This window comes from Corvus kubaryi, unplaced genomic scaffold, assembly GCF_017639235.1.
Source record: "Corvus kubaryi isolate FWS band 111438036 unplaced genomic scaffold, C.kubaryi_AGA036_p1.0 37334, whole genome shotgun sequence".
Classification (NCBI taxonomy): Eukaryota; Metazoa; Chordata; class Aves; order Passeriformes; family Corvidae; genus Corvus; species Corvus kubaryi.
The window spans coordinates 15,361,363-15,376,134 of NW_024581108.1; the positions used below are offsets into that span (position 1 = coordinate 15,361,363).

Sequence of the window (14,772 nt, forward strand, 5' to 3'; positions counted from 1 at the left end):
GGCACTCCTTGGAATACTGTTCCCATTGGGGTCCTCTGATAATCCCCAGGAGCCTCCCAGCATTCCCAGACAAGTCCCGGGTCTCATCGTGCCATGGAGATGGGTTTTCTTAGGATCCAGTTGGGATCTTTTCCCACAGAAACAATTTAAGACTTGGTCCTGTCCCCAAAGGGATATGGAGAACAGACTATGTCCGTCTTTTGCATAGCTGCCTCTTGCATGCTTGAAAATTGTTCCTGCAGCTTCCATTCTGTTGCTTGCTCTTCAAAGGGATGGCCCCGCTCCCCCAGCTGGGTCCTGTGGAGCTGTGCAACTCCACACCCTTCCCATCCTGGCCAGCTGGCACCTCCCAGCACTGTGCCAAGCCATCAAGTAACTTCCCACATCTGGCAAAGTGATGGCTGTGTTTGACCAGCCTGCTAAAACATGTGCTGCCGGGGTGACCCTCACTTGCCCGTCCCTCGAGGGTTGCCTGGGCTCTGAGCTGACCCTCCTGCAGCAGCTCCTGTCCCAGGCTTCGGTCCCTCACCTGCACTGCTGCTGTTTGTTACCCTGACAGCGGGGGGCTTCACCTCTGCTGGCTTCAGCTTGCTCAGCCCTGGACATGCCATCCAGCTGCCTGTCCATCCATCTTCTGCAGTCCCACGAGAAGCAAGAGCAGCTCCTGCAGAGCCTGGTATCCCAGCTGGAGACAGGGGCATTGGCATTGTCCTTCTGGGCAAGAGTCTTTTATCTCCTGAAGGTCTCTGAACCCAGTCAATACCATTCTGATTTTCCATTCTGGCCTCCAGTGCTCTTTGGTGACAACTGCAGCTGTTAGTGAGCAGCCTCTCTGCCCCATCCCTGAGGTCCCCAGTGAACCAGTGATGGGCACTGGCCCTCACAAACAGCCTGACATGTGCCACTGCCTCTGCACCTCCTCTGCTCCTAGCTGGGAATTGTGTCTGGGGCAGTGTCACCAGTCCTACTCACACCTAGGTCTTTCTGCTTTTTTTAACATTTGTCTGTGGCAAGTTGGGGCTGGCTGCTCCTGTCTCCCCTGAGTGCCCCTGGTGCTGTCCCCAGCTGCTGGCCTTGGTGCACTGTGGACACATGTGCAAGTGACTCCTTGTGCCCTGGCTGGTGCCCCCCGGGGCTGCACAACAGTCTTGTGCCCTGGCAGGGTGGAAGACCCTCCAGCCACTGGTACCAAGCGGAGGTAGTGGACTGGCATGAGGTTGAGCATGACTGTGGGACCTCACTGTGGTGGCTCTGCTCCTGCACCACCAGCACCAGCACCTCTGTGGGCTCTGCCAGTGCCCCCTGTGCCTGCAGCTCTGCTCCCAGCACAGCCACAGAGACGGTGCCGCTGGCAGAGCAGACCTGGAGTATGCCAGTGCCAGGCGGCACAGGACACAAGGGAGACAGATTAGCTGTCCCATATCCCATGCTCCCATGTGACAGCAGCCCAAACAGCCTGTCCTGCCCCACACAGGGGCCTCCCTGGTTTCTTGGGGGTTGTTTTTCTTCCTACCCCATCCTCCCAGCATGCCAGTAGCCACAAGGGCAGGACATGCTCTGTATCTGATAGGAGCAGTCTCTCTTGGCGCTGCGGCCAGCAGCAGAAGGGTTGTGGCATAGTGGTTTCAGGCACAGGGAAGTGCTGGTGGTGGGGAGGGGGGAGCCCCCAGCCAGGCTTCCTGAGCTGCACAGCCACCACTTCCCAGATAAAGGTATCGCCCGGAGGAGCCGCAGCTGCTCCCAGGACACTGGCAAGGACCAAGTGCAGCATGTGTGGCCCTGGCACACAGGTTGCAGGATGGCAGCCTGCCTGTGCCAGGTCTGGCAGCTCTCACTGCTCCCTGCCATCCTGCTCAGCCTCCAAAGCCCACCACCAGCCCCTGAGCCAGTGACATCCCAAGGTAGGTCCTTGGGGCTATTTTCTCCCCCAAAGGATGGGCCAGGGAGGAGCTAGAATGCCAGGTGTGAGCAGCGAGCACTTCACAGCAGCCAAAATCTACAGGATTGGGAAGGGGACATTCCAGGAGGGTGTGCAGGGGGTGTTCAGGGTGAGCGATGGAGTGGTCTTCTCACTTGCAGGACACCCTGTGATGTTAGGAGTGAAGGAACATCCATGCTCTCTGCAAGCAGAGCTTGGCAGCCTGTAGGTGGTCCCTGGGGATGGCAGCCTGGTGCTCCCAGTCCCGCTCAGGTAGCAGAAGGGCTCTCCACTCATCAGAAGTTCTCGGATGACTTGATGAGGGTTTGAGTGAGAGTTAAGTTAACATCTGATGGCACAGCTCTGCACCACGGGCAATGCAGTGGCACTTCCAGGCTGACCCCAGTGCTCCTATGCCAGCCTTGCCATGATGTTACTGTGCTGCTGGGCACCCTCATCTTAGCTGATAGCTGGCCTCAGTCTGGCTCACTGCACCTGCCAGAGCCACTCCCCATCTGTCTCATTTCAGGCTTCTCCATGCATTCTTTGAGAGCCTCTTTAGCCCCTTTAGAACTTTCTGTAACACCATAAAAAGCATTAACTGAATAAAAGCCTGTTGATCTCCTGCTTGTGTCTCCAGCCCTACTCCAGGTCTCTGGCTAGGACAGGCTCGGGAGCAGATTTTGAGTCGCCCCCATAGGGGCAGTGGGACTCGGAAGGAGGGAGAGGGTCAGGGTTGGGCTCATCTTCTTTCTGCCCATTGCCTCTGCAAAATCGTTGTGCCCTGAGCCCTCCACTGGCTTGGCAGCACTGCCCAAGCATGGCTGCTGTGGGCTGCCGAGCTGGGCATCTGCCCTTCCTAAGAAATGGCCTGTGCTCAGCAAAGATGCTCTGGTAGCCTACAGAACCAGGGTGGCCTCCCACCAATGCCATGGGCCCCTGGCCACCGAGCTGCTGGGACCTGGCCCCTTCATCTCCTGGTGCTTGGAGCTGGGTGAGGTCATGGAGCCTGCATGAGGCCTGGGGTGGGGTAATGGGGGGCAAAAAGGAAAGGACGGGTGCGGGGGCAGTGGGGGAGATGGGACAGTGGGGGGGGAAGAAGGAAACACAGGGTTAGGGAGATCCAGGCAAGAGAAGAGACAGGGCAAGAAGAAGGATACTGAGAAGGTGGCAAGGACATTTGGGAACTGTGCCCATTCTTTACCAAGGGTGGGCTCAGCTGGCAGCGCAGTGGGTGTGTAGCAGAGAATGGATACACTCAGCAAATGGAGTAGACATTGGCAGCGGGCTTGTGGGGTCCCAAAGCTGGGGGCAACCCCTGGGGAAGGCAGCAAATGCCAGTAGGAAGAACAAGAGGAAGAGGGCTGGAGCGGGTCCCAGGGCAGAGGGAGTGGGGGAGAAGGGAGTGCTGAAGCAATCCTGGGGGCAGCAAGACCACCCCTGTGCATCACACATCTGCATCTTGGGGCTGTCCCCTCTTCCATGACAACAGGGGCAGACACCCATGTGTCAGCAGAGCCACCAGCGCTTTGCATGGAGATCCTGCAGGGTGTGATTCTCCAGTTTGTCCATGCAATGACAAGGAGCATGGTTTTCTGAAGGGGGCAGAGAAACCCACAGGCCCCCAGGACAGTCCCTGGGCAGGGGTTTGGGCCACCCCCCCGTTCAGGACCACATGGCCCCACACCAGCCCCCAGACCCTTTCCCTTTCCCTGGGGTGCTGCTCCTCCTTATCTCACTTCCGCACACCTTCCGGCATGAAGCAGGGCAGGGGTGCTTCCCCCTGATCGCTGGGCCCTGAGCACCCCCCCGACCGCAGGGCTATTTCAGGATGTTTGTTTGTCCTCAAGGACCTCGTGTACTGAGGAGGGGGGCGTGGTGCGGCCGAGGGGAGCCCTGCACCAGGCAGGGCCCCAGTGCAAGCCAGCAGCCAGCATTTGTGCCGTGTCCCTCCCCAGTGTGCCAAGTTGGTGGGGAGCACCTGTGCCCTGGCCATGCTCAGGCTGTCCCGGATGCCAGCGGGCATGGGGCGGGAGGAAGCAGGTGGGATGGGGACGGGTTTGTGCCCAGGGGCTCCTTCATGCCCACACTCTTCCCAGATGCTGCACTGCTAGCAGGTGTGTCCGAGGACATCCTCTGTTTCTCCCGCTCCTTTGAGGACCTCACCTGCTTCTGGGACGAGAAGGAGGAGACAACAACTGGGATGTGCCACTTCTACTACTGGTACAGCAGGTAGGAGATGGTGGGGACACAGCCCAACCTCCCCCTTGCTGCACAGAGAGCAGCAGGGTCGGGGTGTCACAGCAATCTGTGCCATCCCAGTAGCTCCTAGCTGCAAGGGGAGATGGAGAGCCCATGGGAGCTACACAGCTGGGGCCTTGGCTGTCCCTCAGTCCCATGGGGATGGCGCCCTGCAGTGGATGGTGGCACAGGAAAGGAGATGGTGACACCGAGGTCTCGGTGCTTTGCCCCACATCCCCTCTCCTCAAGCTTGGCCCGAGGCAGGCGTGAGGTGCTGCAAGACCCTGCTCTCCATTCCTCAGGGGTATGCCCACAGCGTGTGTGGTCTCTACGTGGTACCACGGGGCTGGTGGGAAGCGACATGCCTGCGTCTTCCCCAGCCAGGACGTGCGGCTCTTCACCCAGCTCCACCTCCGCGTGCTGGATGCCACCACAAACCAGACCAAGTATTGGCGGGAGCTCAGCGTGGATGCAGTGGGTGAGTCCCTCTGACTGGACAATACCTTGTGACAACAGGACAGTCCCCAGACCTGGGTCCCCTGACCCCCTGCCTGCCACGGGGGCCAGCAACACCCTGAGCCCTGCATGCTGGGCACAGAGGCAGCCTTGGGGGGCACCTCCAGGCGTCCCCCAGCAGGACCAGGCATTGCCCAGACCGGGGCTGCCACAGGAGGGCAAACACCCTGGCATGTTCCCTGCAGGTCTCATTGCCCCCCCAGCAAACATCACGGCCCGCTGGGCTGGGGCTGCGGGGCAGCTCTGCGTGTCGTGGCAGCCACCACTCGCTGACTTCCCGAACTTCTTCCTCTATGAGGTGCAGTGCTGCCCTGCCAGCTCCTCAGGGATGCCCTGCAGCACCACACTGAATCCCAGTGACCCCTCCATCCAGTTAACTGTCAGCACCCACATACCAAGGGCCGGGGCAGCCTCCCCAGGAGTGGGGCAGGTACATAGAGCGGTCAGGGATGGGCAGGGGGGTTTGTGGGCCACAGTTGCTCCTCAGCCTGGCTCCTCTCTACAGAGGCTGGTCCAAGCCAACACCTGGGTGGTCCTCCAGGGCCTGCTGCCAGGGATGAGGTACCACATCCAGGTGCGCAGCAAGCCCGACGGCACGTCCCTCGATGGCATCTGGGGGCCATGGTCACAGGCAGTGGCTGCAGAGACACCCCACTCCTCCGGTGAGCAGCCATCCCCTCTGCAGGGGTGCTGGCAGGAACCGCAGGGAGGCACCCTGGGGCTGCAGAGGGTGGGGTCCTGTTGTAGGCGAGGTGCAACACCCAAGTTTTGGGGAACCAAGGGGAAGCAGCTCCCTTCCTTCCCTGGCTCTTGCCTGCCCAGGAGACATCGGGCTGTGCTGCAGTACTCCTGACCTGCGGCACGTGCACTGCGAATGGAGCTGGGACCCTGCAGAGCCCCACAGCTCCCACCAGCTCTTCTACCGGCCACCTCCAAGTGGGGCTGGCACAAGGTAAGGGGCATGGCAGCCATATGGCACTCAGGCAGGCACATCCCAGGGACCACTGGTCCTGCTGTGTCCCAATATCCCACACTGGGCCACCTGCCCATGCCCTGTTCTGTCCTGCCCTACCACCACCAACCTCATACCTCCTCACCACCCCTCCCTGGGCACACTGTACCTCCGACTTCAGGCAGCAGTAGCTTTCCTGGGCAAGTGCAGGAGGAATGCTGGCTGTGGGAATGCTTTGGTGGGACTGACTGGCTCCCCACTTCTCCCACAGGGAAGATGCATGGCAACAGTGCGAGGAGGTGAGCAGGGGGACAGAGGCCACCCACGCCTGCACCTTCCAGCCCAGGGCTGGCAGTGCCATCTCCGTCCTGGTGAACGTCACTCGGACCCACATGCTGCCCACACTCAGCTACTTCAAGGAGCCCTTCTGGCTGCACCAGGCTGGTGAGTCCCAGTGCCACCACAGTCCTTGCCTGGCTCACAGGGGACATGGTGTCCCACGTCCCATTTCACAGGAGTGACACATGCCTGTCCCCAACACCAACAGTGCTCACAGATGCCCCACAGCTTGTGCAGGCAACAGTGTCACAGGGCCAGCTGAGCCTGCAATGGCTGCCACCCCTGGAGGTGCTGGCAGAGGAGTTGGACTACCAGGTCCGCTATGCCATGGAGAACAGCCATGACTGGAAGGTAAGGCCTGGCCAGGACACCCCACGCAGCCCTGCCCGCCTCTGCTGCTGACACATGCCAGGCATGGGGGCAGGCAAGCCAGACCCTCCCCTTGGCTCCTCGGCCACCTCACAGCAGCCATGCCTCCAGCTCGGCTCTGCCCCGCAGGTCCTGCAGGTTCCACGAGCAGCTAGGAGAGAAGTCCTGGACCTACGGCCAGGCACCCGCTACCACGCCCAGGTGCGGGCCCGGCCCGGCGGGCCGTGGTACCAGGGCAGCTGGAGCGCCTGGTCCAAACTTGTTGTGGTTGATGCCATGGGTGATGCAGGTAAGGGACGGGGCAGGGGTGGAGGCTGTGGCCAGAAGAGCCACACGGCTGACAGCAGGAGACGGAGAGTCTGGAAATGGGGAGCACCGGGCAGATGGTGGCAGGGCTGTAAAGGGCTCGGCGTTGGTGGGTCTGGGAAGGGCTACAATTCCAGCGTTCCTCCTCCGATACAGGCTGGCTCATCCCCAGTGTTACGGTGGTGCCGCTGCTCTTCTTAGCAATGCTCCTGGGGCTGCGGTGCACCTTCCCCTCCCTCTACAGGTAAAGGGCTGTGCCGGGGGCAGGCGGGGAGGCCCAGCACCAAGCCTGGGCACCTTGCCCGGGGGCATCAGGGCACCCCAAGTCTGGGGTTACCTTCGATGCCCCTTCCCCCGTAACCAGCAACGTGAAGCAGAAACTCTGGCCGCCCGTTCCTGACCTGCACCGTGCTCTGGGCAACTTCCTCCAGGAGAGCAGCAAGCACGGCCAGGTGAGGGGCTGGGGCAGGGCGGCTCAGCTCCCCCCGGGGCAGCTGGAAGGGCAGCCCCCACCGCGTCCACTCCGTGTCCCCCCAGGCCAGCGCCTTGGACAAGCAGCCGCCGGAGGAGGCCGTCCTGCCCTGCCTGCTGGAGGTGCTGCCCGGTCCGCGGGGCGAGGCGGGCCCGCCGCCGGAGCACGCTGGGGGCCGCCTGTCCAGCACCGACATCGCCAACCAGTCCTACCTGCTCATGAGCGACTGGGAGCCGCGGGGACCCGCGACGGCCCCCGCCCCCGCCCCACCATAAACGCGCATCCCCACTCAAACACCCGCCTGGTCCCTCCTTCGCCGGCCCGTCCCTGACCCGGGACCGCCCCGCCCCTGCTCCCGGACCGCCCCGTCCCTGACCCGGGATCGCCCCGCCCCTGCTCCTGGACCGCCCCGCCCCTGCTCCCGGACCGCCCCGTCCCTGACCCGGGATCGCCCCGCCCCTGCTCCCGGACCGCCCCTCCGCTGCTCCCGGACCGCCCCGCCGAGCCCGGGACCGCCCCTCCGCTGCTCCCGGACCGCCCCGCCGCTGCTCCCGGACCGCCCCGCCCCTGGTCCCGGACCGCCCCGCCCAGCCCAGGACCGCCCCGCCGCTGCTCCCGGGCCGCCCCGCCCCTGGTCCCGGACCGCCCCGCCCAGCCCGGGACCGCCCCTCCGCTGCTCCCGGACCGCCCCGCCCCAATCCCGCCCCCAAGTGCACCCGCCGTCGCCCCGCCCCGCCCCGCGGCTCAGCCAATCGCGTTGCGTCGCGCGGCCGTCGCCTGGCAGCGCGCGGCCGTTGGGTTTGAAGCGGCCAACCGGGGCCCCGTCCGCGCGCCCTTTAAAATGCTGCGGCGCAGGCGGGGCGGGCGAGCGGCGGCGGCGCGGCGGAGGTGAGAGCGAGCTGGGGCCGGGGCGGCCGGGAAGGTGCCTTGAGGCGCAGTTTCGAGCAGGGGAGGCTGTGGTGAAGCGGACGAGGGGAAGGGAGAATGCCCGCTGGCGAAGAGAATCCCGAGTTGTGGCTGGAGGAGGTGTCGGCTGATGGAAAGGGCCCCCGACAGGCGGAGGGAGGGGGTGTCGGCTGATGGAAAGCGCGCCGAGGAGCGGTTGGGGAGAGTGGGGGGTGTCCGGTGGTGGGGAGCACCCCGAGGAGCGGCCTCAGGGCTTGGAAGAAGGTCCGGTGGTGGGGAGGCCCGCGGGGCCTGTCGGAGCAGGCTGCAGCCCGGCCGGTGTCCCCGGTGGGCCCGGCTGACGCCCCCCGCCCGCAGGACCATGGCGCAGTTCCTGTTCGAGGCGGACCTGCATGGGCTGCTGAAGCTGGACACGCCGATCCCGAACGCGCCGCCTGCGCGATGGCAGCGCAAGGCCAAGGAGAGCGGCCCCGGGCCCAGCCCCGTCGGCGTGTCACCCATGAAGCCGGCCAATCGCTCCCACAGCTCCAGCAAGACGCCGTCCAAGACACCCGGTGAGCACCGGCCACCAGCGGCAGAGGCTGGGTGCGAGAGTCTTGCCCAGGCTGCTCGTCTGTAGCCATGAGGCTCTGGGCTCCCTGCCACGCTGCCCCACTGGCTTGCTGGTTAGGGAGGAGGAGGTGGGCTGTGCTCCTGGCAATCACCCACCTCCTCCCCAGCATGAGGAGGGCAGAGCTCTGAGCACTGGGGCTGGCGAACTGCTAATCCCCCAGGTGACCCTTGCTGGCACAGCTGCATGCTGGGACAAGTGTGGGCAGGACTGTCAGCTGACAGCTTTACATGCTACAACAGTGTTTTTGTATCCTCCCCTTATCTGTGGACTCTGGAATTATTGCTCTAGACCCAAGGAGTTGTCTCCTGACAGTCCCTAACCAGAGCTTGGGGGCAGGGGGGGAAATATAAGTTAGTTGTGACTGGGCAGCATGAGATCTCAGAGTCCTACTTGTCTACAACTTGTCTGGTGGGTGTGATGTGGAAGAGTGCTGGCTTTGCTCTCATGAAAGCTCTAATACAGGCTGTTAAATAGATGTAAGACAATATTTTCATATGTGAATGCAGGTAAATCTGGATCTAAAATTCAAAACACCCCCACAAAGGCTGGGGGGGATCGCTACATTCCCAACCGCAGCACCTTGCAAATGGAGATGGCAAATTTCCTCCTAACCAAAGAGAATGACCCTGCTGAGGAATCACCTACCAAGAAGGTGAGCATATTGCTAAGTTAAAATTACTTCAACAACCACTACCAAACACCTAATCCTTCCTGTCCCTTTACAGAGAAGTAAACTATAGACACATGGGACTGACAAGCCCCTGCCATCACTACTTCCAGCTCTGGGCTTCAGGAGCCTGGGATGAGATTGAAGCTGTAGAGACTGCCATGCACTCTAGCCTATGCTGCTTCTGGTACCAAAATTTAGCTTTTGACTAATGAAGCTCTAAAATACAGCAGGCAACAAAAACACAAAGCTGTGGGCATATGCAAAGTGAAACTGCTGGTGGCAGCTATTCTAGGACAATGTCTACACAGGGAACGATTCTGGAATGTTTGACACTGTGTTCTGAAATCTGTTTATGAAGCATTTGGTCACTTGTGGCTGTGGCTTTTCCCACTGGCAACGACACTGAATTTGCCACTGTGTGAAAATGTGAGCAGGACAATGGGTGAAAGTCTGAGGAAAAACTGCTTTGACCTGCCTGTCTGTGGCTGACCCTTGCAGCACAGTTGTACACCTCCTGATTCTAAGAGAAGGGGGCTTAGGTGTCTGTTTTAACTGCAGTGTGGCGGTTGTGTTTCAAATGCATTGCACTTGAAACACAAGTCTGGGTGATTTGTCTCTGTAGGAGCAACAGAAAGCCTGGGCAGTGAATCTGAATGGTTTTGATGTAGAAGAGGCGAAGATCCTCCGCCTCAGTGGAAAACCACAGAATGCTCCAGAAGGTATGATAACAGGGTCTGTGTGAGCTGAATCAGCGGGGGAGATCTGGTCAGCGGAACAGCAACAGAGGTCCTGTGTGTGGTCACAGGAGAGGTCAACTGGCTTCTGAGAGCTATACATACTGGAGTCTCCTTTCTTAGGGCTCCTGAGGTTGAGGGAGGGCATAACAGTTACAGTGAATTTATTTAGGAAAGGTGCAATGACTGTGAGTTGCTCACGTGTACTGCAGGTGGCAAGCCTTCACGAGGTCTGTAAGAGATTCAAACTCTCTGCTGTGCACTTTCTAGCTTAACTGTAACTAAACATAATGGGATACAAAAACCCAAGTGTTTGTTAAACTTGTTTCCATGAACGAGGAAATTGTAGCTCACCCTGGTTCTGCAGTTCAGCCTGTCAGTAATGTTAGTAGTACACTTGCACTCCTGTGAGTGTATCTCTTAGGACTTTATTTTCACTCCAAGGGATTCCTAGTTGGGTGAGCAACACTGAGCTGGGAGGAAACTAACTCAGGTCAACAAACCTGTTCCTCTGCACACAGGCTATCAGAATAATCTGAAAGTACTCTACAGCCAGAAAATGACGCCTGGATCCAGCAGGAAGAATAGCAGATACATTCCCTCGATGCCAGACCGGATCTTGGATGCACCAGAGATCCGCAATGACTACTGTAAGTAGGCTGCAGTGTTGAGTGCTGGGCATCCAGAACATTCTGCACCAGAGGGCTGTTCCTGGGACAGTGTAACTGGGCTGTTTGTATTATTTTATGCACCCAGGCTAGCACAGACCACTTCCAGAGTGCTCCTGTGTAGCCTTACAGGAACAGTGGTCTAAGGCACTGCATAGGTGACTTGGAGCAGGGTACCTGACCCCACGAGCTGGGCATAGTGACACCCAGAAGGCTACCCCTTACTTGTACGTGTGTGCATGCACGTGTACACACACACACACACCTGCTGCATCAGTATGGGTGAAGGGCAGGGCTCTCTAAGTAAGCATTGTGTGACCTACATTGTTCTTTCAAATTGTAGATCTGAATCTCATTGACTGGAGCTCCCAGAACTTCCTGGCAGTGGCTCTGGACAACTCTGTTTATCTGTGGAATCATGCTTCTGGGGAGATTATCCAGCTACTGCAGATGGAGCATCCAGATGTTTACATTTCCTCTGTGTCATGGATTAAAGAAGGAAACTACCTTGCTGTTGGCACAAGTAGTGCTGAGGTCCAGGTGAATGCAGGACTAAAACTAGAAGTGTTGTCTAGGGATTGACAGAACTGTGGGGCCTGAGGACAAAAGATTGGCTAGCAGGGGAAGGATACCATGCACCTGACTTGTCTTGCCTGGTGTGGGGTGGAACTGTCTGCAGACAAGTGCAGCATGCAAGACAGGGTTTGGTTTGGGGGTTTTCTGATAAGGGGTGTTACCTTCTGCAAAATAGTCATGAGATACAAATTTTCTCTGCTCCCATATGGCTGAATGCCAGAGCCTGTGCATTGAGATCCCTAGGGCATAGAAACAGGATTGGATTTCCTCTGGAGAACTTATTGCTTTGCTTCTCTAGCTATGGGACATTCAGCAGCAGAAACGTCTCCGAAACATGACCAGCCACTGTGCCCGTGTAGGAACCCTCAGCTGGAACAGCTACATCCTCTCCAGGTAAAGCAGTGGGTGGAGATGAGTGGGTCGAGGGTAGTTGCCAGTTACGAATTCCTATACCTCAAGCTATGCATGGTGTGGGTTAGGGATGGCAGGGAGAAGTTTCTGTCCTGGCTTGGGTTGGCACTGTGAGGAGAAGGTCTCTCATCTGTATTGCACTTTGTGCTGAAGTTGTAAAGAGCTTGTGTGCCTGTTTCATTCACACCAACAGACCAGTGTTGCTGGTAACACTGGTTGAAATGCAGTGGCAGGTACAGTAGTCTTGCAACAACAAAAAATGGATTTGGGTGAAAACATGTCAGCCTGACCCTGCAAACCTTTTCTTTTCTCTGCAGTGGGGCACGGACTGGCCATATCCATCACCATGATGTCCGAGTAGCTGAGCATCATGTGGCCACCCTTGCTGGCCACACACAGGAAGTGTGCGGACTCAAATGGTCTCTAGATGGCAGATACCTGGCCAGTGGTGGCAATGACAATCTGGTGAATGTCTGGCCATGCACCCAAGGGGGTGGCGGAGACTTTGCTCCTGTACAGACCTTCACTCAGCACCAGGGTGCTGTCAAGGTGAGCACAGGGCTGCCATGGGCAAGGCAGATGTGCAGCACTGGCTGGGTGCAGGTTGCCTCTTGCATGTCTTAAACTGAACTCTTCTCTCAGGCTGTGGCGTGGTGCCCCTGGCAGATGAACGTTCTAGCCACCGGAGGTGGCACTAGTGACAGACATATCCGCATCTGGAACGTGTGTTCTGGCGCCTGCCTCAGTACTGTTGATGCCCATTCCCAGGTGAGACATGAATATCTGCTTGGAGACAAACACCTTCTGGCAGCACACCTACACAGAGCTGCCGGTTCCTCCGGCCCAGAGGCATGGGAAAGGAGAGGGACCATGCTCACCTCTGAGTGGTGAGCAGCAACATAAGCAGCTTGTCTTACCTGTGTTACGGCCTCTTCTCAGGTCTGTTCCATCCTGTGGTCAACAAACTACAAGGAGTTTGTTTCAGGCCATGGCTTTGCACAGAATCAGCTGGTTCTATGGAAGTATCCAACAATGACCAAGGTCGCAGAGCTGCAAGGTAGGTGGACAGGGCCTGGGGCAGGGGGGCTGTTAGAGGTTGAAGGCAGCTGCAATCCTTTGTTGGAGCCTGCAGCATCACTGATACAGGGGGCCTGGTGCTAGGAGCACGGCATGCCCGTGGGCTGTGGAAGAAACACCATTGTTCTGAATGTATGCTTGGGTCTGAATTCATGCTGCCACAGCCAGTGGGGGGACCAGCTATGCAAGCTGGCATGGCTCGTGGGAGCATACAGAAGTAAATGTGCCATGTGCCGATCAGCTCAGCCCTGACTGCACCCTCCTCATCCTCAGGTCATACTGCCAGAATCTTGAACTTGACCATGAGCCCTGATGGTACAACAGTGGCCTCGGCAGCTGCTGATGAAACACTGAGGCTCTGGCGCTGTTTTGAGATGGACCCCATAAAGAAGAAGGAGAAAGAGAAGGCAAACAGTGCCAAAAGCAGCATCATTCACCAGAGCATCCGCTGAGAGTACTGGGTTGTTGTGGGGAGGGGGGATAGGCGGTTTACACACTGTACAGTATTTTAAATGTTAATAAACTGCTTAACTTGACTTTTTCTTAATGGAATCTGAAGGAAGAAAAAGCCCTTGCTCCCAGACCCAAGTCCCTCATCCTTGAGGTTGGGGAACTGGGCAAGGGCTGGAGCCTTTGTTCTTTAGGGCCAGTTTACAGGCAGCCTGAGCCTAGCACAGCCTAGCAGCAGGATGCTGTGCAAGGGCTGCAGTTCTGTTTCTGTCCCAGCTACACTAGGTATGTCACCTGCCCCCTCTAGATGCTGACTACAAGCACAGCAGCTCCACCACAGGCTCAACTGAAAGTATAGTGTCTGTGGCCCCAGTTTCTCTTGTGTTCTGTCTCATGACCACATCGTCTTACTGTGGCTCTGCAGGCACCCTTCAGTTTGTCTTGTTCAGCTCCAGGCAGCCAGCAGTGCCGGCTTAGGGTGCTGGAGTAGAACAGCTACTTTTGCAGTGAGCTTAGTACTGAATTGTTATTGGAAAAGAAAAGGAGGAGGGGAAACATACAGCAACAGCTGTCATTACCCCGAAGGCCAGAAAGGGGCTGGCACTGGCATAAAGCCTGATGCTAAACAAAAGGTTAGTTTACACTGCCACAGCCAGTCCCAATGTCATGCAAGAGCCATGCAAAGCACCACCAACCCTGTGCTCAGCCCTTAGTCACATATTCTTCCAACAACTCTGATGTGTCTTCCCCTCCTGCTGACAGGAAGCCCTGGTGCCTAGCTGAGGCTTCATGCAGGGAAGGGGGCACCAGGGCTCAGCTGACGTTTGTTAGAGCTTGACTCCCCTACACTTGGAAAAATGCCTTTTTTCCAGGCTGAATTGTGCTGGAGCAAGTTGCATGGAACATATTTGTGGCCTTACCTGACATGAGCAAGAGCCAGCTCAGCCATGCTGCTCTGCATAGTGGAGCCACAGTGTCTGAGGTTGTGGGGCTGCACCAGACCCATCAAGCCTGTCCTTCAGCTGCTGCACCAGCATTGCCAGGGGCTGCTGGGGACACTGCACAGCTGATTAGCACCTTGGCCAAAGCAGCTCCACAAAGCCTGTACCTCCCATCAGCCCTCAGTGATTAGCTGAGGGTGGATTATTAACTGTTTTCACCTTCCCCTCTGCACAGTACCACACTGTACCTAGCACCAGCTCTGCCTCCTGAGCTTTAAACCAGCTGGAACCTTCAGAGGTGACCAGTGGAAGCACCAACTTGTGCTGTGCCAAGACCAGTGAGGGTGCAACCACACACAGCTGATTTGGGGGGCACAGTCTCAAAAAACAGCAGCTGAGCCCAGCACCTTCCCAGCTGCTGGTGCATCCCCATTTGGCCACTTGGGAAAGATCACAGGAGGTCCAAGGAAGGAGCTCTCCCTCTTCACACACAAATCCTAGGGCAGCAGCTGTATCTAATGGGGAAGCAGACAGGAACCCAGATGCAAGGTTGGGCTCTTCTCCAGAGCTGTGCTGCTGTTGTAGGAGCCCGGCCCCACATCCCTGAACTTAG

General features: G+C 58.3%; 2 protein-coding genes across 5 annotated transcripts; both read left to right on the top strand.

Moving 5' to 3' along the window:
- Nucleotides 1–3: 3 nt before the first annotated feature.
- MPL (MPL proto-oncogene, thrombopoietin receptor) lies at nt 4–7,491 on the top strand. 4 transcript variants are annotated; one of them, XM_042030438.1, is made up of 12 exons: nt 4–1,901; nt 4,018–4,150; nt 4,462–4,637; nt 4,861–5,105; nt 5,181–5,337; nt 5,498–5,627; nt 5,899–6,071; nt 6,175–6,317; nt 6,465–6,624; nt 6,798–6,885; nt 7,006–7,093; nt 7,179–7,487. In XM_042030438.1, the coding sequence occupies exons 1-12, from the start codon at nt 1,799–1,801 to the stop codon at nt 7,386–7,388; spliced, it is 1,806 nt and encodes a 601-aa protein (XP_041886372.1). In that variant the 5' UTR covers nt 4–1,798; the 3' UTR covers nt 7,389–7,487. The 4 variants fall into 4 exon arrangements, with proteins under 4 accessions (XP_041886372.1, XP_041886373.1, XP_041886375.1 ...); XM_042030439.1 differs by having other exon boundaries at nt 4,036–4,150; XM_042030440.1 differs by lacking the exon at nt 4–1,901 and adding an exon at nt 4,241–4,372 and having other exon boundaries at nt 4,063–4,150; nt 7,179–7,491.
- Nucleotides 7,492–7,901: 410 nt separating this feature from the next.
- Nucleotides 7,902–13,304, top strand: CDC20 (cell division cycle 20). Its single transcript, XM_042030460.1, has 11 exons — nt 7,902–8,001; nt 8,377–8,573; nt 9,139–9,284; nt 9,925–10,021; nt 10,558–10,686; nt 11,048–11,244; nt 11,579–11,673; nt 12,009–12,240; nt 12,334–12,459; nt 12,631–12,748; nt 13,042–13,304. The coding sequence occupies exons 1-11, from the start codon at nt 7,955–7,957 to the stop codon at nt 13,218–13,220; spliced, it is 1,563 nt and encodes a 520-aa protein (XP_041886394.1). The 5' UTR covers nt 7,902–7,954; the 3' UTR covers nt 13,221–13,304.
- Nucleotides 13,305–14,772: the final 1,468 nt, after the last annotated feature.